The following is a 23,262-nucleotide window of genomic DNA, read 5'->3' on the forward strand; positions in this document are numbered from 1 at the left end:
AGAGACTGCCAAAGGCCCTCAGATTTGACATACTAAACTCTATCAGAGAAGTAGTTGGTAAACCAGGCGAGGCAATCATTTGAGAAACCAAGGCTGTCGAGTCTGCCAATAAGAATGTGGTGATTGACAGTCGAAAGCCTTGGCCAGGTCGATGAATATGGCTGCACAGTAATGTCTCTTATCGATGGCGGTTATGATGTCGTTTCGGACCTTGAGCGTGGCTGAGGTGCACCCATGACCAGCTCTGAAACCAGATTGCATAGCGGAGAAGTTACGGTGGGATTCGAAATGGTCGGTAATCTGTTTGTTAACTTGGCTTTCGAAGACCTTAGAAAGACAGGGTAGGATAGATATAGGTCTGTAGCAGTTTGGGTCTAGAGTGTTACCCCCTTTGAGAGGGGGATGACCGCGGCAGCTTTCCAATCTTTGGGAATCTCAGATGATACGAAAGAGAGGTTGAACAGGCTAGTAATAGGGGTTGCAACAATTTTGGCAGATAATTTCAGAAAGAAGGTCCAGATTGTCTAGCCAGCTGATTTGTATGGTCCAGATTTTGCAGCTCTTTCAGAACATCAGCTATCTGGATTTGGGAGAAGGAGAAATGGTGGACATCTATTTAGCATAACACAAAAATCCATCAGTTGTGTGTCTCAATCCACCGCATCCACCTATGTAACACTTCCGCATTTGGGGTGAAAGGTGACAGAGCTATAGCAGTGTTTGTCAGACCAAAATCGTCTGTAGCGACGGAACAGTTTGGCCTAAAAATCCCTTTACGGAGGAGACTCTCAGGAACACGATGGTGTTCTCCGTTTTGCTCTACGACCCCCACAAGCGTCTTGGGACTGGTCTGAAGCCGATTCTGCCGATCTGCCAACTTCTGTCTGTAGTGTCCCAACAGTTTGGGCTAAACACTGATCTGTGTAAAGGTGAGACTCTCAGGAACACGCATATATGGGCTGTTCTGCTCTAGGACGTCCACAGGTCTCACAAGACCAGTCTGAAGGTCCCAAGTACCCGTTTAAAATCATTTATGGAAGTATATATGGAGACTGTTTAGTGACAAAAATAAGGGATTAAATAAATGTAAAAAAAGTAGAAAATTAGACAGAGCTTAGACTGTTATATGTTAACTGGTGGCCTTATTGGCCAGTCTAATGGAATCCACTCTACTCATTTATCTCTATGGTGTCGAACTGTAAAACCTGACGAACATGGCACCTGAATGTCAAACTACATCAAATGGGAAAGCTTTGAGTGTGTGTGTGTCTGTGTGTACATGTGTGTGTGTGTGTGTGTGTGCACTGCAGATGTCTCTCACCCTGTTGATGGCGAAGGCCATGATGATGTCAGACTCCTTGTGGATGATCTTAGCATTCCTTCCTGGGTAGCCTAAGTCTCCCTCCACCTGGAACACATTATCACAGCACCCGCCATCATTTAGTACACCTGGTACATACATACTGTACACAGACACACAATATCTTAGCATACACACCTGTTACATACACACACAGCCACACACTATCACAACACCCCTACACTGACACACAGCCACACACCATCACAACACCCCTACACTGACACACACCATCACAACACCCCTACACTGACACACACCATCACAACACCCCTACACTGACACACAGCCACACACCATCACAACACCCCTACACTGACACACAGCCACACACCATCACAACACCCCTACACTGACACACAGCCACACACCATCACAACACCCCTACACTGACACACAGCCACACACCATCACAACACCCCTACACTGACACACACCATCACAACACCCCTACACTGACACAAAGCCGCACGCTATGACAACACCCCTACACTGACACATACCATCACAACACCCCTACACTGACACACAGCCACACACCATCACAACACCCCTACACTGACACACAGCCACACACCATCACAACACCCCTACACTGACACACAGCCACACACCATCACAACACCCCTACACTGACACACACCATCACAACACCCCTACACTGACACAAAGCCGCACGCTATGACAACACCCCTACACTGACACATACCATCACAACACCCCTACACTGACACACAGCCACACACCATCACAACACCCCTACACTGACACACAGCCACACACCATCACAACACCCCTACACTGACACACAGCCACACACCATCACAACACCCCTACACTGACACACAGCCACACACCATCACAACACCCCTACACTGACACACACCATCACAACACCTCTACACTGACACGTAGCCACACACCATCACAACACCCCTACACTGACACACAGCCACGCACCATCACAACACCCCTACACAGCCACACACCATCACAACACCCCTACACTAACACACAGCCACACACCATCACAACACCCCTACACTGACACAAAGCCGCACGCTATGACAACACCCCTACACTGACACATACCATCACAACACCCCTACACTGACACACAGCCACACACCATCACAACACCCCTACACTGACACACAGCCACACACCATCACAACACCCCTACACTGACACACAGCCACACACCATCACAACACCCCTACACTGACACACAGCCACACACCATCACAACACCCCTACACTGACACACACCATCACAACACCTCTACACTGACACGTAGCCACACACCATCACAACACCCCTACACTGACACACAGCCACGCACCATCACAACACCCCTACACAGCCACACACCATCACAACACCCCTACACTAACACACAGCCACACACCATCACAACACCCCTACACTGACACACACCATCACAACACCCCTACACTGACACACAGCCACACACAGCAGTGAGACAGTGAGCACTCAGTGAGAACATGCAGGTTAGGTCCACGTGACACCTCTCTGTCAGAGCTGGAAGAGGAGCTGGAATAAGTCATTATTACAGAGGGGATGATAGTATTTAGGAAGAGATGAAGAGGAAGAATGGGTCCAGCAGCAGAAGAATGAAAGACTTTAGGCCCAGCTACAGAAGGAATGATCAGACAGAGACAGACCGTGTGTTAGTGGGGGTAGAGACGGACCGTGTGTTAGTGGGGGTAGAGACAGACCGTGTGTTAGTGGGGGTAGAGACAGACCGTGTGTTAGTGGGGGTAGAGACAGACCGTGTGTCAGTGTGTCAGTGGGGGTAGAGACAGACCGTGTCAGTGTGTCAGTGGGGGTAGAGACAGACCGTGTCAGTGTGTCAGTGGGGGTAGAGACAGACCGTGTGTTAGTGGGGGTAGAGACAGACCGTGTGTTAGTGGGGGTAGAGACAGACCGTGTGTTAGTGGGGGTAGAGACAGACCGTGTGTCAGTGGGGGTAGAGACAGACCGTGTGTCAGTGGGGGTAGAGACAGACCGTGTGTTAGTGGGGGTAGAGACGGACCGTGTGTTAGTGGGGGTAGAGACAGACCGTGTGTTAGTGGGGGTAGAGACGGACCGTGTGTTAGTGGGGGTAGAGACAGACCGTGTGTTAGTGTGTTAGTGGGGGTAGAGACAGACCGTGTGTCAGTGTGTCAGTGGGGGTAGAGACAGACCGTGTGTTAGTGGGGGTAGAGACAGACCGTGTGTTAGTGGGGGTAGAGACAGACCGTGTGTTAGTGGGGGTAGAGACAGACCGTGTGTCAGTGGGGGTAGAGACAGACCGTGTGTCAGTGGGGGTAGAGACAGACCGTGTCAGTGTGTTAGTGGGGGTAGAGACAGACCGTGTCAGTGTGTTAGTGGGGGTAGAGACAGACCGTGTCAGTGTGTTAGTGGGGTAGAGACAGACCGTGTCAGTGTGTTAGTGGGGGTAGAGACAGACCGTGTCAGTGTGTTAGTGGGGGTAGAGACAGACCGTGTCAGTGTGTTATTGGGGGTAGAGACAGACCGTGTCAGTGTGTTATTGGGGGTAGAGACAGACCGTGTCAGTGTGTTATTGGGGGTAGAGACAGACCGTGTCAGTGTGTTAGTGGGGGTAGAGACAGACCGTGTCAGTGTGTCAGTGGGGGTAGAGACAGACCGTGTCAGTGTGTCAGTGGGGGTAGAGACAGACCGTGTCAGTGTGTTAGTGGGGGTAGAAACAGACCGTGTCAGTGTGTTAGTGGGGGTAGAGACAGACCGTGTGTCAGTGTGTCAGTGGGGGTAGAGACAGACCGTGGTGTCAGTGTGTCAGTGGGGGTAGAGACAGACCGTGTCAGTGTGTCAGTGGGGGTAGAGACAGACCGTGTCAGTGTGTCAGTGGGGGTAGAGACAGACCGTGTCAGTGTGTCAGTGGGGGTAGAGACAGACCGTGTCAGTGTGTCAGTGGGGGTAGAGACAGACCGTGTCAGTGTGTCAGTGGGGGTAGAGACAGACCGTGTCAGTGTGTTAGTGGGGGTAGAGACAGACCGTGTCAGTGTGTTAGTGGGGGTAGAGACAGACCGTGTCAGTGTGTTAGTGGGGGTAGAGACAGACCGTGTCAGTGTGTTATTGGGGGTAGAGACTGACCGTGTCAGTGTGTTAATGGGGGTAGAGACTGACCGTGTAGTGTGTTAAGTGGGGGTAGAGACAGACCGTGTCAGTGTTATTGGGGGTAGAGACAGACCGTGTCAGTGTGTTAGTGGGGGTAGAGACAGACCGTGTCAGTGTGTTATTGGGGGTAGAGACAGACCGTGTGTTAGTGTGTTAGTGGGGGTAGAGACAGACCGTGTGTCAGTGTGTCAGTGGGGGTAGAGACAGACCGTGTGTTAGTGGGGGTAGAGACAGACCGTGTGTTAGTGGGGGTAGAGACAGACCGTGTGTTAGTGGGGGTAGAGACAGACCGTGTGTCAGTGGGGGTAGAGACAGACCGTGTGTCAGTGGGGGTAGAGACAGACCGTGTCAGTGTGTTAGTGGGGGTAGAGACAGACCGTGTCAGTTGTGTTAGTGGGGGTAGAGACAGACCGTGTCAGTGTGTTAGTGGGGGTAGAGACAGACCGTGTCAGTGTGTTAGTGGGGGTAGAGACAGACCGTGTCAGTGTGTTAGTGGGGGTAGAGACAGACCGTGTCAGTGTGTTATTGGGGGTAGAGACAGACCGTGTCAGTGTGTTATTGGGGGTAGAGACAGACCGTGTCAGTGTGTTATTGGGGGTAGAGACAGACCGTGTCAGTGTGTTAGTGGGGGTAGAGACAGACCGTGTCAGTGTGTCAGTGGGGGTAGAGACAGACCGTGTCAGTGTGTCAGTGGGGGTAGAGACAGACCGTGTCAGTGTGTTAGTGGGGGTAGAAACAGACCGTGTCAGTGTGTTAGTGGGGGTAGAGACAGACCGTGTGTCAGTGTGTCAGTGGGGGTAGAGACAGACCGTGTGTCAGTGTGTCAGTGGGGGTAGAGACAGACCGTGTCAGTGTGTCAGTGGGGGTAGAGACAGACCGTGTCAGTGTGTCAGTGGGGGTAGAGACAGACCGTGTCAGTGTGTCAGTGGGGGTAGAGACAGACCGTGTCAGTGTGTCAGTGGGGGTAGAGACAGACCGTGTCAGTGTGTCAGTGGGGGTAGAGACAGACCGTGTCAGTGTGTTAGTGGGGGTAGAGACAGACCGTGTCAGTGTGTTAGTGGGGGTAGAGACAGACCGTGTCAGTGTGTTAGTGGGGGTAGAGACAGACCGTGTCAGTGTGTTATTGGGGGTAGAGACTGACCGTGTCAGTGTGTTAATGGGGGTAGAGACAGACCGTGTGTTAGTGGGGGTAGAGACAGACCGTGTCAGTGTGTTATTGGGGGTAGAGACAGACCGTGTCAGTGTGTTAGTGGGGGTAGAGACAGACCGTGTCAGTGTGTTATTGGGGGTAGAGACAGACCGTGTCAGTGTGTTAGTGGGGGTAGAGACAGACCGTGTCAGTGTGTTAGTGGGGGTAGAGACAGACCGTGTCAGTGTGTCAGTGGGGGTAGAGACAGACCGTGTCAGTGTGTTATTGGGGGTAGAGACAGACCGTGTCAGTGTGTTAGTGGGGGTAGAGAAAGACCGTGTCAGTGTGTTAGTGGGGGTAGAGACAGACCGTGTCAGTGTGTTAGTGGGGGTAGAGACAGACCGTGTCAGTGTGTTATTGGGGGTAGAGACAGACCGTGTCAGTGTGTTATTGGGGGTAGAGACAGACCGTGTCAGTGTGTTAGTGGGGGTAGAGACAGACCGTGTCAGTGTGTTAGTGGGGGTAGAGACAGACCGTGTCAGTGTGTTAGTGGGGGTAGAGACAGACCGTGTCAGTGTGTTATTGGGGGTAGAGACAGACCGTGTCAGTGTGTTATTGGGGGTAGAGACAGACCGTGTCAGTGTGTTATTGGGGGTAGAGACAGACCGTGTCAGTGTGTTATTGGGGGTAGAGACAGACCGTGTCAGTGTGTTATTGGGGGTAGAGACAGACCGTGTCAGTGTGTCAGTGGGGGTAGAGACAGACCGTGTCAGTGTGTTAGTGGGGGTAGAGACAGACCGTGTGTCAGTGGGGGTAGAGACAGACCGTGTCAGTGTGTTATTGGGGGTAGAGACAGACCGTGTCAGTGTGTTAGTGGGGGTAGAGACAGACCGTGTCAGTGTGTTAGTGGGGGTAGAGACAGACCGTGTCAGTGTGTTATTGGGGGTAGAGACAGACCGTGTCAGTGTGTTATTGGGGGTAGAGACAGACCGTGTCAGTGTGTTAGTGGGGGTAGAGACAGACCGTGTCAGTGTGTTATTGGGGGTAGAGACAGACCGTGTCAGTGTGTTATTGGGGGTAGAGACAGACCGTGTGTTAGTGGGGGTAGAGACAGACCGTGTCAGTGTGTTATTGGGGGTAGAGACAGACCGTGTCAGTGTGTTATTGGGGGTAGAGACAGACCGTGTCAGTGTGTTATTGGGGGTAGAGACAGACCGTGTCAGTGTGTTATTGGGGGTAGAGACAGACCGTGTCAGTGTGTTATTGGGGGTAGAGACAGACCGTGTCAGTGTGTCAGTGGGGGTAGAGACAGACCGTGTCAGTGTGTTATTGGGGGTAGAGACAGACCGTGTGTCAGTGTGTTAGTGGGGGTAGAGACAGACCGTGTGTCAGTGGGGGTAGAGACAGACCGTGTCAGTGTGTCAGTGGGGGTAGAGACAGACCGTGTCAGTGTGTTAGTGGGGGTAGAGACAGACCGTGTCAGTGTGTCAGTGGGGGTAGAGACAGACCGTGTCAGTGTGTTAGTGGGGGTAGAGACAGACCGTGTCATGGTGTTAGTGGGGGTAGAGACAGACCGTGTCAGTGTGTTAGTGGGGGTAGAGACAGACCGTGTCAGTGTGTTAGTGGGGGTAGAGACAGACCGTGTCAGTGTGTTAGTGGGGGTAGAGACAGACCGTGTCAGTGTGTTATTGGGGGTAGAGACAGACCGTGTCAATGTGTTAGTGGGGGTAGAGACAGACCGTGTGTTAGTGGGGGTAGAGACAGACCGTGTGTTAGTGGGGGTAGAGACAGACCGTGTCAGTGTGTTATTGGGGGTAGAGACAGACCGTGTCAGTGTGTTATTGGGGGTAGAGACAGACCGTGTCAGTGTGTTATTGGGGGTAGAGACAGACCGTGTCAGTGTGTTAGTGGGGGTAGAGACAGACCGTGTCAGTGTGTTAGTGGGGGTAGAGACAGACCGTGTCAGTGTGTTAGTGGGGGTAGAGACAGACCGTGTCAGTGTGTTAGTGGGGGTAGAGACAGACCGTGTCAGTGTGTTATTGGGGGTAGAGACAGACCGTGTCAGTGTGTTATTGGGGGTAGAGACAGACCGTGTCAGTGTGTTATTGGGGGTAGAGACAGACCGTGTCAGTGTGTTATTGGGGGTAGAGACAGACCGTGTCAGTGTGTTATTGGGGGTAGAGACAGACCGTGTCAGTGTGTCAGTGGGGGTAGAGACAGACCGTGTCAGTGTGTCAGTGGGGGTAGAGACAGACCGTGTCAGTGTGTTAGTGGGGGTAGAGACAGACCGTGTCAGTGTGTTAGTGGGGGTAGAGACAGACCGTGTCAGTGTGTTAGTGGGGGTAGAGACAGACCGTGTGTTAGTGGGGGTAGAGACAGACCGTGTCAGTGTGTCAGTGGGGGTAGAGACAGACCGTGTCAGTGTGTCAGTGGGGGTAGAGACAGACCGTGTCAGTGTGTCAGTGGGGGTAGAGACAGACCGTGTCAGTGTGTTAGTGGGGGTAGAGACAGACCGTGTCAGTGTGTTAGTGGGGGTAGAGACAGACCGTGTCAGTGTGTTATTGGGGGTAGAGACAGACCGTGTCAGTGTGTTAGTGGGGGTAGAGACAGACCGTGTCAGTGTGTTAGTGAGGGGTAGAGACAGACCGTGTCAGTGTGTTAGTGGGGGTAGAGACAGACCGTGTCAGTGTGTTATTGGGGTAGAGACAGACCGTGTCAGTGTGTTATTGGGGGTAGAGACAGACCGTGTCAGTGTGTTATTGGGGGTAGAGACAGACCGTGTCAGTGTGTTATTGGGGGTAGAGACAGACCGTGTCAGTGTGTCAGTGGGGGTAGAGACAGACCGTGTCAGTGTGTTAGTGGGGGTAGAGACAGACCGTGTCAGTGTGTTAGTGGGGGTAGAGACAGACCGTGTCAGTGTGTTAGTGGGGGTAGAGACAGACCGTGTCAGTGTGTTAGTGGGGGTAGAGACAGACCGTGTCAGTGTGTTAGTGGGGGTAGAGACAGACCGTGTCAGTGTGTTAGTGGGGGTAGAGACAGACCGTGTCAGTGTGTTAGTGGGGGTAGAGACAGACCGTGTCAGTGTGTTAGTGGGGGTAGAGACAGACCGTGTCAGTGTGTTAGTGGGGGTAGAGACAGACCGTGTCAGTGTGTTATTGGGGGTAGAGACAGACCGTGTCAGTGTGTCAGTGGGGGTAGAGACAGACCGTGTCAGTGTGTTAGTGGGGGTAGACACAGACCGTGTCAGTGTGTCAGTGGGGGTAGAGACAGACCGTGTCAGTGTGTTAGTGGGGGTAGAGACAGACCGTGTCAGTGTGTTAGTGGGGGTAGAGACAGACCGTGTCAGTGTGTTATTGGGGGTAGAGACAGACCGTGTCAGTGTGTTATTGGGGGTAGAGACAGACCGTGTCAGTGTGTTATTGGGGGTAGAGACAGACCGTGTCAGTGTGTTATTGGGGGTAGAGACAGACCGTGTCAGTGTGTCAGTGGGGGTAGAGACAGACCGTGTGTCAGTGTGTTAGTGGGGGTAGAGACAGACCGTGTGTCAGTGGGGGTAGAGACAGACCGTGTGTCAGTGGGGGTAGAGACAGACCGTGTCAGTGTGTCAGTGGGGGTAGAGACAGACCGTGTGTCAGTGTGTTAGTGGGGGTAGAGACAGACCGTGTCAGTGTGTCAGTGGGGGTAGAGACAGACCGTGTCAGTGTGTCAGTGGGGGTAGAGACAGACCGTGTCAGTGTGTCAGTGGGGGTAGAGACAGACCGTGTCAGTGTGTTAGTGGGGGTAGAGACAGACCGTGTCAGTGTGTTAGTGGGGGGTAGAGACAGACCGTGTCAGTGTGTTAGTGGGGGTAGAGACAGACCGTGTCAGTGTGTTATTGGGGGTAGAGACAGACCGTGTCAGTGTGTTAGTGGGGGTAGAGACAGACCGTGTCAGTGTGTTATTGGGGGTAGAGACAGACCGTGTGTTAGTGGGGGTAGAGACAGACCGTGTCAGTGTGTTATTGGGGGTAGAGACAGACCGTGTCAGTGTGTTATTGGGGGTAGAGACAGACCGTGTCAGTGTGTTATTGGGGGTAGAGACAGACCGTGTCAGTGTGTTATTGGGGGTAGAGTCAGACCGTGTCAGTGTGTTATTGGGGGTAGAGACAGACCGTGTCAGTGTGTTATTGGGGGTAGAGACAGACCGTGTCAGTGTGTCAGTGGGGGTAGAGACAGACCGTGTCAGTGTGTTAGTGGGGGTAGAGACAGACCGTGTCAGTGTGTTATTGGGGGTAGAGACAGACCGTGTCAGTGTGTCAGTGGGGGTAGAGACAGACCGTGTCAGTGTGTCAGTGGGGGTAGAGACAGACCGTGTCAGTGTGTTAGTGGGGGTAGAGACAGACCGTGTCAGTGTGTCAGTGGGGGTAGAGACAGACTGTGTCAGTGTGTCAGTAGGGGTAGAGACAGACCGTGTGTTATTGGGGGTAGAGACAGACCGTGTGTTATTGGGGGTAGAGACAGACCGTGTCAGTGTGTCAGTGGGGGTAGAGACAGACCGTGTCAGTGTGTTAGTGGGGGTAGAGACAGACCGTGTCAGTGTGTCAGTGGGGGTAGAGACAGACCGTGTCAGTGTGTTAGTGGGGGTAGAGACAGACCGTGTCAGTGTGTCAGTGGGGGTAGAGACAGACCGTGTCAGTGTGTTAGTGGGGGTAGAGACAGACCGTGTCAGTGTGTCAGTGGGGTAGATACAGACCGTGTCAGTGTGTCAGTGGGGGTAGAGACAGACCGTGTCAGTGTGTTATTGGGGGTAGAGACAGACCGTGTCAGTGTGTCAGTGGGGGTAGAGACAGACCGTGTCAGTGTGTCAGTGGGGGTAGAGACAGACCGTGTCAGTGTGTTAGTGGGGGTAGAGACAGACCGTGTCAGTGTGTCAGTGGGGGTAGAGACAGACCGTGTCAGTGTGTTAGTGGGGGTAGAGACAGACCGTGTCAGTGTGTCAGTGGGGGTAGAGACAGACTGTGTCAGTGTGTCAGTGGGGGTAGAGACAGACCGTGTGTTATTGGGGGTAGAGACAGACCGTGTCAGTGTGTCAGTGGGGGCAGAGACAGACCGTGTCAGTGTGTTAGTGGGGGTAGAGACAGACCGTGTCAGTGTGTCAGTGGGGGTAGAGACAGACCGTGTCAGTGTGTTATTGGGGGTAGAGACAGACCGTGTCAGTGTGTCAGTGGGGGTAGAGACAGACCGTGTCAGTGTGTCAGTGGGGGTAGAGACAGACCGTGTCAGTGTGTCAGTGGGGGTAGAGACAGACCGTGTCAGTGGGGGTAGAGACAGACCGTGTCAGTGGGGGTAGAGACAGACCGTGTCAGTGTGTCAGTGGGGGTAGAGACAGACCGTGTCAGTGTGTCAGTGGGGGTAGAGACAGACCGTGTCAGTGTGTCAGTGGGGGTAGAGACAGACTGTGTCAGTGTGTCAGTGGGGGTAGAGACAGACCGTGTCAGTGTGTCAGGTGGGGGTAGAGACAGACCGTGTCAGTGGGGGGTGAGACAGACCGTGTCAGTGTGTTAGTGGGGGTAGAGACAGACCGTGTCAGTGTGTTAGTGGGGGGTAGAGACAGACCGTGTCAGTGTGTTAGTGGGGGTAGAGACAGACCGTGTCAGTGTGTTATTGGGGGTAGAGACAGACCGTGTGTTATTGGGGGTAGAGACAGACCGTGTCAGTGTGTCAGTGGGGGTAGAGACAGACCGTGTCAGTGTGTCAGTGGGGGTAGAGACAGACCGTGTCAGTGGGGGTAGAGACAGACCGTGTCAGTGTGTCAGTGGGGGTAGAGACAGACCGTGTCAGTGTGTCAGTGGGGGTAGAGACAGACCGTGTCAGTGTGTCAGTGGGGGGTAGAGACAGACCGTGTCAGTGTGTCAGTGGGGGTAGAGACAGACCGTGTCAGTGTGTCAGTGGGGGTAGAGACAGACCGTGTCAGTGTGTCAGTGGGGGTAGAGACAGACCGTGTCAGTGTGTCAGTGGGGGTAGAGACAGACCGTGTCAGTGTGTTAGTGGGGGTAGAGACAGACTGTGTCAGTGTGTTAGTGGGGGTAGAGACAGACCGTGTCAGTGTGTTAGTGGGGGTAGAGACAGACCGTATCAGTTTGTTAGTGGGGGTAGAGACAGACCATATCAGCAGCACACTGGGGGTAGAGACAGACAGTGTCAGTGTGGTGATGTGATGAGGTAGTGGGTTAGTGACAGTGAGGTGATGAGGTAGTGGGTTAGTGACAGTGAGGTGATGTGATGAGGTAGTGGGTTAGTGACAGTGAGGTGATGAGGTAGTGGGTTAGTGACAGTGAGGTGATGAGGTAGTGGGTTAGTGACAGTGAGGTGAGGTGATGAGGTAGTGGGTTAGTGACAGTGAGATGATGTGATGAGGTATTGGGTTAGTGACAGTGAGGTGATGTGATGAGGTATTGGGTTAGTGACAGTGAGGTGATGTGATGAGGTAGTGGGTTAGTGACAGACAGTGTCAGTGACAGTGAGGTGATATGATGAGGTAGTGGGTTAGTGACATTGAGGTGATGTGATGAGGTAGTGGGTTAGTGACAGTGAGGTGATGAGGTAGTGGGCTAGTGACAGTGAGGTGATGTGATGAGGTAGTGGGTTAGTGACATTGAGGTGATGTGATGAGGTAGTGGGTTAGTGACAGTGAGGTGATGAGGTAGTGACAGTGAGGTGATGTGATGAGGTAGTGGGTTAGTGACATTGAGGTGATGTGATGAGGTAGTGGGTTAGTGACAGTGAGGTAATGTGATGAGGTAGTGGGTTAGTGACAGTGAGGTGATGAGGTATTGACAGTGAGGTGATGAGGTAGTGGGTTAGTGACAGAGAGTGTCAGTGGGGTGAGGTGATGTGATAGTGGGTTAGTGACAGTGAGGTAATGAGGTAGTGGGTTAGCGACAGACAGTGTCAGTGAGATGATGTGATGAGGTAGTGGGTTAGTGACAGTGAGGTGATGAGGTAGTGGGTTAGTGACAGTGAGGTGATGAGGTACTGGGCTAGTGACAGACAGTGGGGTGAGGTGATGTGATGAGGTAGTGGGTTAGTGACAGTGAGGTGATGTGATGAGGTAGTGGGTTAGTGACAGTGAGGTGATGAGGTAGTGGGTTAGTGACAGTGAGGTGAGGTGATGAGGTAGTGGGTTAGTGACAGTGAGATGATGTGATGAGGTATTGGGTTAGTGACAGTGAGGTGATGTGATATTGGGTTAGTGACAGTGAGGTGATGTGATGAGGTATTGGGTTAGTGACAGTGAGGTGATGTGATGAGGTAGTGGGTTAGTGACAGACAGTGTCAGTGACAGTGAGGTGATATGATGAGGTAGTGGGTTAGTGACATTGAGGTGATGTGATGAGGTAGTGGGTTAGTGACAGTGAGGTGATGAGGTAGTGGGCTAGTGACAGTGAGGTGATGTGATGAGGTAGTGGGTTAGTGACATTGAGGTGATGTGATGAGGTAGTGGGTTAGTGACAGTGAGGTAATGTGATGAGGTAGTGGGTTAGTGACAGTGAGGTGATGAGGTAGTGACAGTGAGGTGATGAGGTAGTGGGTTAGTGACAGAGAGTGTCAGTGGGGTGAGGTGATGTGATAGTGGGTTAGTGACAGTGAGGTAATGAGGTAGTGGGTTAGCGACAGACAATGTCAGTGAGATGATGTGATGAGGTAGTGGGTTAGTGACAGTGAGGTGATGAGGTAGTGGGTTAGTGACAGTGAGGCGATGAGGTAGTGGGTTAGTGACAGTGAGGTGATGAGGTACTGGGCTAGTGACAGACAGTGGGGTGAGGTGATGTGATGAGGTAGTGGGTTAGTGACAGTGAGGTTAGGTAGTAGGTAAGGTTGCACAATTCTGCTAACTTTACCCAAATTCTTACGTTTTCCGAAATCCTGGTTTAAAGATTATGGATTCTTATTCCTTCCTGATTCCAGGAATCTTACAAACGTGATTTCTGGAAAACCCTAGTCGTGTTGGGTTAGTGAGTAGTAATGGTGAGGTGAAACGTGATTTCTGGAAAACCCTAGTCGTGTTGGGTTAGTGAGTAGTAATGGTGAGGTGTAGCTCTGGAAAACCCTAGTCGTGTTGGGTTAGTGAGTAGTAATGGTGAGGTGTAGCTCTGGAAAACCCTAGTCGTGTTGGGTTAGTGAGTAGTAATGGTGAGGTGTAGCTCTGGAAAACCCTAGTCGTGTTGGGTTAGTGAGTAGTAATGGTGAGGTGTAGCTCTGGAAAACCCTAGTCGTGTTGGGTTAGTGAGTAGTAATGGTGAGGTGTAGCTCTGGAAAACCCTAGTCGTGTTGGGTTAGTGAGTAGTAATGGTGAGGTGTAGCTCTGGAAAACCCTAGTCGTGTCGGGGTAGTGAGTAGTAATGGTGAGGTGTAGCTCTGGAAAACCCTAGTCGTGTTGGGTTAGTGAGTAGTAATGGTGAGGTGTAGCTCTGGAAAACCCTAGTCGTGTTGGGTTAGTGAGTAGTAATGGTGAGGTGTAGCTCTGGAAAACCCTAGTCGTGTCGGGTTAGTGAGTAGTAATGGTGAGGTGAAGCTCTGGAAAACCCTAGTCGTGTCGGGGTAGTGAGTAGTAATGGTGAGGTGTAGCTCTGGAAAACCCTAGTCGTGTCGGGGTAGTGAGTAGTAATGGTGAGGTGTAGCTCTGGAAAACCCTAGTCGTGTTGGGTTAGTGAGTAGTAATGGTGAGGTGTAGCTCTGGAAAACCCTAGTCGTGTCGGGTTAGTGAGTAGTAATGGTGAGGTGAAGCTCTGGAAAACCCTAGTCGTGTCGGGGTAGTGAGTAGTAATGGTGAGGTGTAGCTCTGGAAAACCCTAGTCGTGTCGGGGTAGTGAGTAGTAATGGTGAGGTGTAGCTCTGGAAAACCCTAGTCGTGTTGGGTTAGTGAGTAGTAATGGTGAGGTGTAGCTCTGGAAAACCCTAGTCGTGTTGGGTTAGTGAGTAGTAATGGTGAGGTGTAGCTCTGGAAAACCCTAGTCGTGTCGGGGTAGTGAGTAGTAATGGTGAGGTGTAGCTCTGGAAAACCCTAGTCGTGTTGGGTTAGTGAGTAGTAATGGTGAGGTGTAGCTCTGGAAAACCCTAGTCGTGTCGGGTTAGTGAGTAGTAATGGTGAGGTGAAGCTCTGGAAAACCCTAGTCGTGTCGGGGTAGTGAGTAGTAATGGTGAGGTGTAGCTCTGGAAAACCCTAGTCGTGTCGGGGTAGTGAGTAGTAATGGTGAGGTGTAGCTCTGGAAAACCCTAGTCGTGTTGGGTTAGTGAGTAGTAATGGTGAGGTGTAGCTCTGGAAAACCCTAGTCGTGTTGGGTTAGTGAGTAGTAATGGTGAGGTGTAGCTCTGGAAAACCCTAGTCGTGTCGGGGTAGTGAGTAGTAATGGTGAGGTGTAGCTCTGGAAAACCCTAGTCGTGTCGGGGTAGTGAGTAGTAATGGTGAGGTGTAGCTCTGGAAAACCCTAGTCGTGTCGGGGTAGTGAGTAGTAATGGTGAGGTGTAGCTCTGGAAAACCCTAGTCGTGTCGGGGTAGTGAGTAGTAATGGTGAGGTGTAGCTCTGGAAAACCCTAGTCGTGTCGGGGTAGTGAGTAGTAATGGTGAGGTGTAGCTCTGGAAAACCCTAGTCGTGTCGGGGTAGTGAGTAGTAATGGTGAGGTGTAGCTCTGGAAAACCCTAGTCGTGTTGGGGTAGTGAGTAGTAATGGTGAGGTGTAGCTCTGGAAAACCCTAGTCGTGTCGGGGTAGTGAGTAGTAATGGTGAGGTGTAGCATGCCAAGCGGTGATTAGAAGAGAGACTTTCACAGCCCTGAGCAGGTACCAGTTCACACTGTACAGACAGACACCTTGATACTACCTTGTTGGACCTGAGAGCTCCAGATACACAGTTTGGGCTGAGGAGATCCATAAAGCCTTCAACACACTACACAACACAACACACATGCACAAAACAAACAAAACACAAAATGAAGAAAACAAAAATGAAAGGGTTGTCTGGATGGTAGATACACGCAGCCACACATACAGTCAGTGTGTTAATATGTGGATGAGGCAAAGGCTTCTCCCAACCCAAACAATGTCCTATCACATGGTAACAGAGTGGAGTGCTGGGGAGATAGGAGACGTCTCTCTCAATGCAATGCCAGTGGGTGGAGGGGAGGGTGGAGGGGAGGGTGGGGCCCGGTCTCAACGCCCAAGTCAAAAGAAACACACCTTAAAGAGTCTAGTTCCTGGAAGTCAGGTATAAGGTTCCTCTTTAGTTTGAAATCACATCTTTAACTTTCTACTCAAATCTCAACAAAGCAGGATCTATGGATGTGGTTCTAATTTAGTGTTGTGTTAGTATAAGATGTGTGTCTGTGTTAGTGGATGTCTGCAGACATGATAATGAACATTTTAATAATAATAATACTAATAATAGAAGTGATGATAGTAGTGATGGTGTGCAGACATCACAGAATCCTCTGTTCTTGATTACACAATACAAGGCCATCAAAAGCATAATAATAACAAGAGAAGTGTGTGTGTGTGTGTGTGTGTGTGATATACACTACTCTTCAGAATTCAATTAACTGGGCCATAATGTACAAAATAATTGTTTAAAATCTTAAATAATTATGGACCTTACTCAAAATATAGGATCTATAAAATATACATCAATAGAATGTGGGTTTTGAAGAACTATTGTGGTGAAGATGACTCTAAGGAAACATCCAGACAGATGATCTGTCTGACATGGTGCATGTTGTAGGAGAGGCTGTACTGGAGGAGGTAACACTATGTTAAACCTGTTTCTCAGTAGTTACCTGCTATGTACTCATTAACAAGTTAGGTGATATAATGACACCTTTCTGAATCCACTTAATGAATCATTAACAAGTTAGGTGATATAATGACACCTTTCTGAATCCACTTAATGAATCATTAACAAGTTAGGTGATATAATGACACCTTTCTGAATCCACTTAATGAATCATTAACAAGTTAGGTGATATAATGACACCTTTCTGAATCCACTTAATGAATCATTAACAAGTTAGGTGATATAATGACACCTTTCTGAATCCACTTAATGAATCATTAACAAGTTAGGTGATATAATGACACCTTTCTGAATCCACTTAATGAATCATTAACAAGTTAGGTGATATAATGACACCTTTCTGAATGCACTTAATGAATCATTAACAAGTTAGGTGCTATAATGACACCTTTCTGAATCATTAACAAGTTAGGTGATATAATGACACCTTTCTGAATCCACTTAATGAATCATTAACACGTTAGGTGCTATAATGACACCTTTCTGAATGTACTTAATGAATCATTAACAAGTTAGGTGCTATAATGACACCTTTCTGAATCATTTACAAGTTAGGTGCTATAATGACACCTTTCTAAATCTACTTAATGAATCATTAACAAGTTAGGTGCTATAATGACACCTTTGTTTCTGAATGCAGCTTTTGGAGTGGATGACTTTGTTTACAAACAATCCTAAGAACACAACAAGTAAGGTTTGAAACATATAATGACCATTTGACTTGTTTAATGTAAGTAATAACCAGGTAAATAAAGGATGCCTGGTGTATGAGACCAGACATGATGTAGGTGTAGGGGAAGTGGAGGGACAGACAGATTGTACCAGGGGTCCAGTTTAGCTCGTTACCTCGCTCGGCTTCCTCTTCTTAGTGAAGATATAGCGAATCAGAGTCTCCTGAAGAACTTCCTGTTTCACCAGGTAGTGCCAGAGACGCCTCGCAGGGAACGAAATGTGGTTCTTATTCCTGGAACACGAGACACACATACAGAAACATGTGAGAACATGAGTCTGTGTGTGTGTAGTCTATGTATCTGTGTGTGTGTTGTCTATGTATCTGTGTGTGTGTAGTCTATGTATCTGTGTGTGTGTAGTCTATGTATCTGTGTGTGTGTAGTCTATGTATCTGTGTGTGTGTAGTCTATGTATCTGTGTGTGTGTAGTCTATGTATCTGTGTGTGTGTAGTCTATGTATCTGTGTGTGTGTTGTCTATGTATCTGTGTGTGTGTTGTCTATGTATCTGTGTGTGTGTTGTCTATGTATCTGTGTGTGTGTTGTCTATGTATCTGTGTGTGTGTTGTCTATGTATCTGTGTGTGTGTTGTCTATGTATCTGTGTGTGTGTGTTGTCTATGTATCTGTGTGTGTGAAAAATACCCACTTGAAAGGTGTGTTGTCAGGCTCCAGCATGGCCTTGTGTCTCAGTATGGCGGGCCCCCCTCCTGTGCTGAGGTCAGTGGGGTAGGTGTTGATGTAGTTGGGAGGAGGACCATCAAACTTGTTCATCCTCTCCTGGAGTATGGTCTCCCAGTTCTCTAGTGTCTTCAGTACAGCATTCCCCAGAGGAGACGTCACCGGCAGGTCTGATGGAGGGAGGAGAGGACGATAACAGAAAGAAAAACTGTTTTGGTTGCGCCGCTCTAACGCGTGTGTGTGTGTGTGTGTGTGTGTGTGTGTGTGTGTGTGTGTGTGTGTGTGTGTTTGTGAGTGTGTGTGTGTGTGTGTTTTGAATATTTTCCCGGTATATTACAAATTGTTCCATCCCCAGAATAATTAACTTTTCCCCTGGGTAACCCGGAATATCCCGCCAAAACTGGAAGTGTCATTCAAAAGCATTATAAAGTATATAAATAGGCCTGTCTGGATTTGATTAGAGCTTTGATCCACACCTTTTTTTCATTTTGTTTTCAATCCTGATGCTACCTGAGCCTGATGAGCCCTACATTAAAGACATTGACTGAGCCCTACATTAAAGACATTGACTGAGCCCTACATTAAAGACATTGACTGAGCCCTACATTAAAGACATTGACTGAGCCCTACATTAAAGACATTGACTGAGCCCTACATTAAAGACATTGACTGAGCCTTACATTAAAGACATTGACTGAGCCCTACATTAAAGACATTGACTGAGCCCTACATTAAAGACATTGACTGAGCCCTACATTAAAGACATTGACTGAGCCCTACATTAAAGACATTGACTGAGCCCTACATTAAAGACATTGACTGAGCCTTACATTAAAGACATTGACTGAGCCCTACATTAAAGACATTGATGAGCCTTACATTAAAGACATTGACTGAGCCCTACATTAAAGACATTGATGAGCACTACATTAAAGACATTGATGAGCCCTACAGTAAAGACATTGATGAGCCCTACATTAAAGACATTGATGAGCCCTACATTAAAGACATTGATGAGCCCTACATTAAAGACATTGATGAGCCCTACATTAAAGACATTGATGAGCCCTACATTAAAGACATTGATGAGCCCTACATAAAAGACATTGATGAGCCCTACATTAAAGACATTGACTGAGCCTTACATTAAAGACATTGACTGAGCCCTACATTAAAGACATTGACTGAGCCCTACATTAAAGACATTGACTGAGCCCTACATTAAAGACATTGACTGAGCCCTACATTAAAGACATTGACTGAGCCCTACATTAAAGACATTGACTGAGCCCTACATTAAAGACATTGACTGAGCCCTACATTAAAGACATTGACTGAGCCCTACATTAAAGACATTGACTGAGCCTTACATTAAAGACATTGACTGAGCCCTACATTAAAGACATTGACTGAGCCTTACATTAAAGACATTTAATGAGCCCAAGCCCAAAAAAGCCCAAATGATTGTGCCCTTATCCAATACATATATGATATAGCCTACTGCACATTACACACGACAGAAAAACATAAAAAGCCCATAGACGTAGCTAGCTATATGCTCTCTTGGGTAAATAAATGAAACTAGCTCCAGCAGGCTAATCTTTTTGAGTGTGAACTGTATTCCTGTACTGCATTGTATTGTATTATACTATAAATGACCTGGAATTACTCACCTCGTTCAAACCATGATAAAGCAGGGAGAGATCATGTGATTCTAGTGCAGCACATGCAGCCTACAAAGTTACAAGTATAGGCTAGCAAATTAGATTTTAATTCTGAAATTGAATAGGGCCTATTTGTATAATTATTAGGCTGACCTTTCATAATCTTCCCCCTAATGTTACTAGCCTACCTCCTCTTCCTCTATTGTTGCTTCATTCCTTCCTCTCTTTCAACAGTTAAATGAAATAAGTTTTGTTGTCCTTATCTTCATCATTCTAATGACATCCTTGAACAATATAGGACCAGAATGAGATGCAGAAGGCTTTCACTTCTCTTCATGAAGATTAAACGGTTATGGGTCTGAATAAATCTAACCTACCACCATCGCGAGTTCACTCTTCTTTCAAACTACCTGTGAGATCTATTGGCTGCTGTATTTAACATTCATCAAACAAGAGCGTGTGTCCCTCTTCTAATAGTCTATTGGTATAAGAAATGCTAAAATAGAATAATGTCCAGCAAGCTGTTCTAGTGTAGTTTTTTAAGTTAGGACATAAACTCCACAAGAAAAACCACACAGCCATTTTCCAAGCAACTAGATGCATCACAAAAACCAAAAGTACAGCTAAAATATTCACTAACCTTTGATGATCTTCATCAGATGGCACTCATAGGACTTCATGTTACACAATACATGTATGTTTTGCTCGATAAAGTTCATATTTATATCCAAAAACCCCATTTTACATTGGCGCCTAATGTTCAGAAATGTTTTCCCTCCAAACCAACCGGTGAATGAGCACACATATTACAGAAATAATCATCATAAACGTTGATCAATATACAAGTGTTATGCACAGAATTATAGATAGACTTCTCCTAAATGCTACCGCTTTGTCAGATTTCAAAAAAGGTTCACGGCGAAAGCACAATTTGCAATAATCTGAATACAGCCCAGAAGACACCAACAACTAGCAAACAAAAACCAGCCATCTTGGAATCAATAAAACTAAGAAATTACATTATAAATATTCACTTACCTTTGATTATCTTAATCAGAAGGAACTCCAAGGCACACCAGCTCCACAATAAATGTTCGATAAAGTTCATATTTATGTCCAAATACATCCATTTTGTTTGCGCGTTAGGTTCACTATCCAAATCCATAACGTGCGTGCTTACTTAGTCCAGACGAAAAGTTAAAAAAGTTATACTACAGTTTGTAGAAACATGTCAAACGATGTATAGAATCAATCTTTAGGTTGTTTTTAACATATATCTTCAATAAAATTCCAACTGGACCTATCTGTTCTCTTTAGGAGTGAATATGAACTCAGCTCGCTCCCAAGTCCTTGCGCGTGACTGAGCCCATGCCTTATAATGGGACACCTACTTCCTTGGGCTGTTATTCCCTTCAAATTCACCATAGAATCCTCAAACAAGGTTCTAAAGACTATTGACATCTAGTGGAAGCCTTAGGAAGTGCAACATGACCCCGTAAAGACTACAAATTCAATAGACAATGGTTTGAAAAACTACAATCCTCAGATTTCCCACTTCCTGGTTGGATTGTTCTCAGGTTCTTGCCTGCCATATGAGTACTGTTATACTCAGACATCATTCAAACAGTTTTAGAAACTTCAGAGTATTTTCTTTCCAAATCTACTGATAATATGCATATCTTAGTTTCTGGGCCCGAGAAGCAGGCTGTTTAATTTGTGTACGTTTTTCATCCGGCCGTGAAAATACTGCCCCCTATCCCGAAGAGGTTGGAGAGAGGCCAGCGGAGCACAGGTGTGTGCGTACTGAGCAAGAGACAAGAGGCTATAAATTAGTAGCTTATTATGCATAACTCATCATTAATTAGCTAAATATAAGACTAATACTGCATTGAATGTATTACCTGAAAGAAGTAGGCTAGGACATCTAAATATAGGGCTGTATATCAATCTAGAACAGGATGATCTATTTTGAATGGAGTTGATGGAGAGAGAGAGAAAGACAGAGAGCTCGGTCACGCATGCACTGATTTTAAAGCAACGACATTTGAGTGACGGACTGTTTTAAAACTCTGCAGCTACAATAAAAAATATATATCTTTACAATTAAGAAATAAGGTGACCCCTGAAAGCCAGACGGAGTTGGGTGTATTAGACAACACTTGGTTTTATATTAGGGTAATACAAGAAAAAAAGTTACCATGAGATGGCAGGTCTACATGCATTATGAACTGTGCTCCACCCTGAGATGGGCTGTCTGTCCCCACCCTGAGATTGTCCCCACCCTGAGATGGGCTGTCTGTCCCCACCCTGAGATGGGCTGTCTGTCCCCACCCTGAGATTGTCCCCACCCTGAGATGGGCTGTCTGTCCCCACCCTGAGATGGGCTGTCTGTCCCCACCCTGAGATTGTTCCCACCCTGAGATGGGCTGTCTGTCCCCACCCTGAGATGGACTGTCTGTCCCCACCCTGAGATTGTCCCCACCCTGAGATGGGCTGTCTGTCCCCACCCTGAGATGGGCTGTCTGTCCCCACCCTGAGTGTTGATGATTCATTATGCAGAGGCATTAGAAAAGACAGATTTAGACATCACATATAATTTAACATTTCCATTTCACGCCTTGCTGTTCATATAAATAATTTATTATAATTTACCGGTTTCTCACAGTTATTTATCCTGGGAAATGGAGTGGTTTTGGGCGGTAAATACCGGTAAACGGTTTCCTGCCATTCAACCCTAGTGTGTGTGTTTGTGTGTACCTGTGAAGTCCAGTCCAGTGAGAGGAAGGAAGGTCTTGACGTTATGTAGAGCCAGTTTCACCATGACCAGACGGATCAGAGACCAACTACACACAGAGACACACAGAGAGAGAGAGAGAGAGAGAGAGAGAGAGAGAGAGAGAGAGAGAGGAAGAGGAAGAGGAAGAGAGAGAGGAAGAGATAGAGAGGAAGAGCGAGGAAGAGAGAGAGCATACCATGACATTACAGGTAACATAGCAGGGTGTTGAATCTTAGTAGAAAATACTCTGAACAATCAGTGTACCACGGCCCAACACAAAGGGCTGTCCACAGCTGAACTCTACTTAGATGTCAAATAGGAAAAGGCACAACAATGACACACCTGTATGAGTTGGGGTCAGAGTGTTCAGTCATCTGTGTGTCAGAGAGGAAGGCATCATCATCATCGTCATCGTCATCCTCCGCTCCGCTCTCATCTGAGTCATACAGAGCTCCACTGTCTGACAGGGGCAGGAAGGGCTGGGGGGAGAGGGAGGAGGAGCGCTTATTTGTTTTGTGTCTATTTTGATGTTTTAATGACTGTATGTACCAACAAATGGTTTGTCAGTGAGCGTATGTATACAGTGATGTTGTGCGGAGCAGCATCACGCCTTACTTTGGCCACAAAGTAGTCCCACATGCTGAGCTCTGGAGGAATGAACTTCTCCCTGTAGGCGGGTCTCTCTGCAGGGACGGGAGGGGGGGTGGCAGGGACTTCCTTTACTGGACGACCAGGAACCAGCATCCTCATATTAAACCTTCGTCTGAGTCTGTCCACATCCTCTGCCGGGGGAGGGGCTGGCACGGCTAGGGGAGGGTGGGTGTGGGAGAGAGATTGTTAGTACATATGTTGTTTATTTATAGAAACATTTTTACATGACTGCTGCCTTGTAAGAGATGAAGAGGAGTTGATCACTCATCATCGCCTTCATCACCT

At 48.3% G+C, this 23,262-nt stretch overlaps 1 protein-coding gene across 1 annotated transcript in view; it reads right to left on the reverse strand.

The window, feature by feature from the left end:
* Positions 1–23,262, reverse strand: part of LOC115204762 (dmX-like protein 2) — a 103,499-nt gene that overhangs the window by 17,142 nt on the left and 63,095 nt on the right. Inside the window, exons 40-45 of the mRNA XM_029770469.1 lie at positions 22,942–23,132; positions 22,669–22,805; positions 22,308–22,393; positions 17,855–18,056; positions 17,323–17,440; positions 1,322–1,408 (exon numbers count right to left, since the gene is read on the reverse strand). Of these exons, the coding sequence (XP_029626329.1) occupies positions 1,322–1,408; positions 17,323–17,440; positions 17,855–18,056; positions 22,308–22,393; positions 22,669–22,805; positions 22,942–23,132 (821 nt within the window). The remainder of the gene's footprint in view (positions 1–1,321; positions 1,409–17,322; positions 17,441–17,854; positions 18,057–22,307; positions 22,394–22,668; positions 22,806–22,941; positions 23,133–23,262) is intronic.

The sequence above is a fragment of the Salmo trutta genome, chromosome 12 (assembly GCF_901001165.1).
Source record: "Salmo trutta chromosome 12, fSalTru1.1, whole genome shotgun sequence".
NCBI classification, from domain to species: domain Eukaryota; kingdom Metazoa; phylum Chordata; class Actinopteri; order Salmoniformes; family Salmonidae; genus Salmo; species Salmo trutta.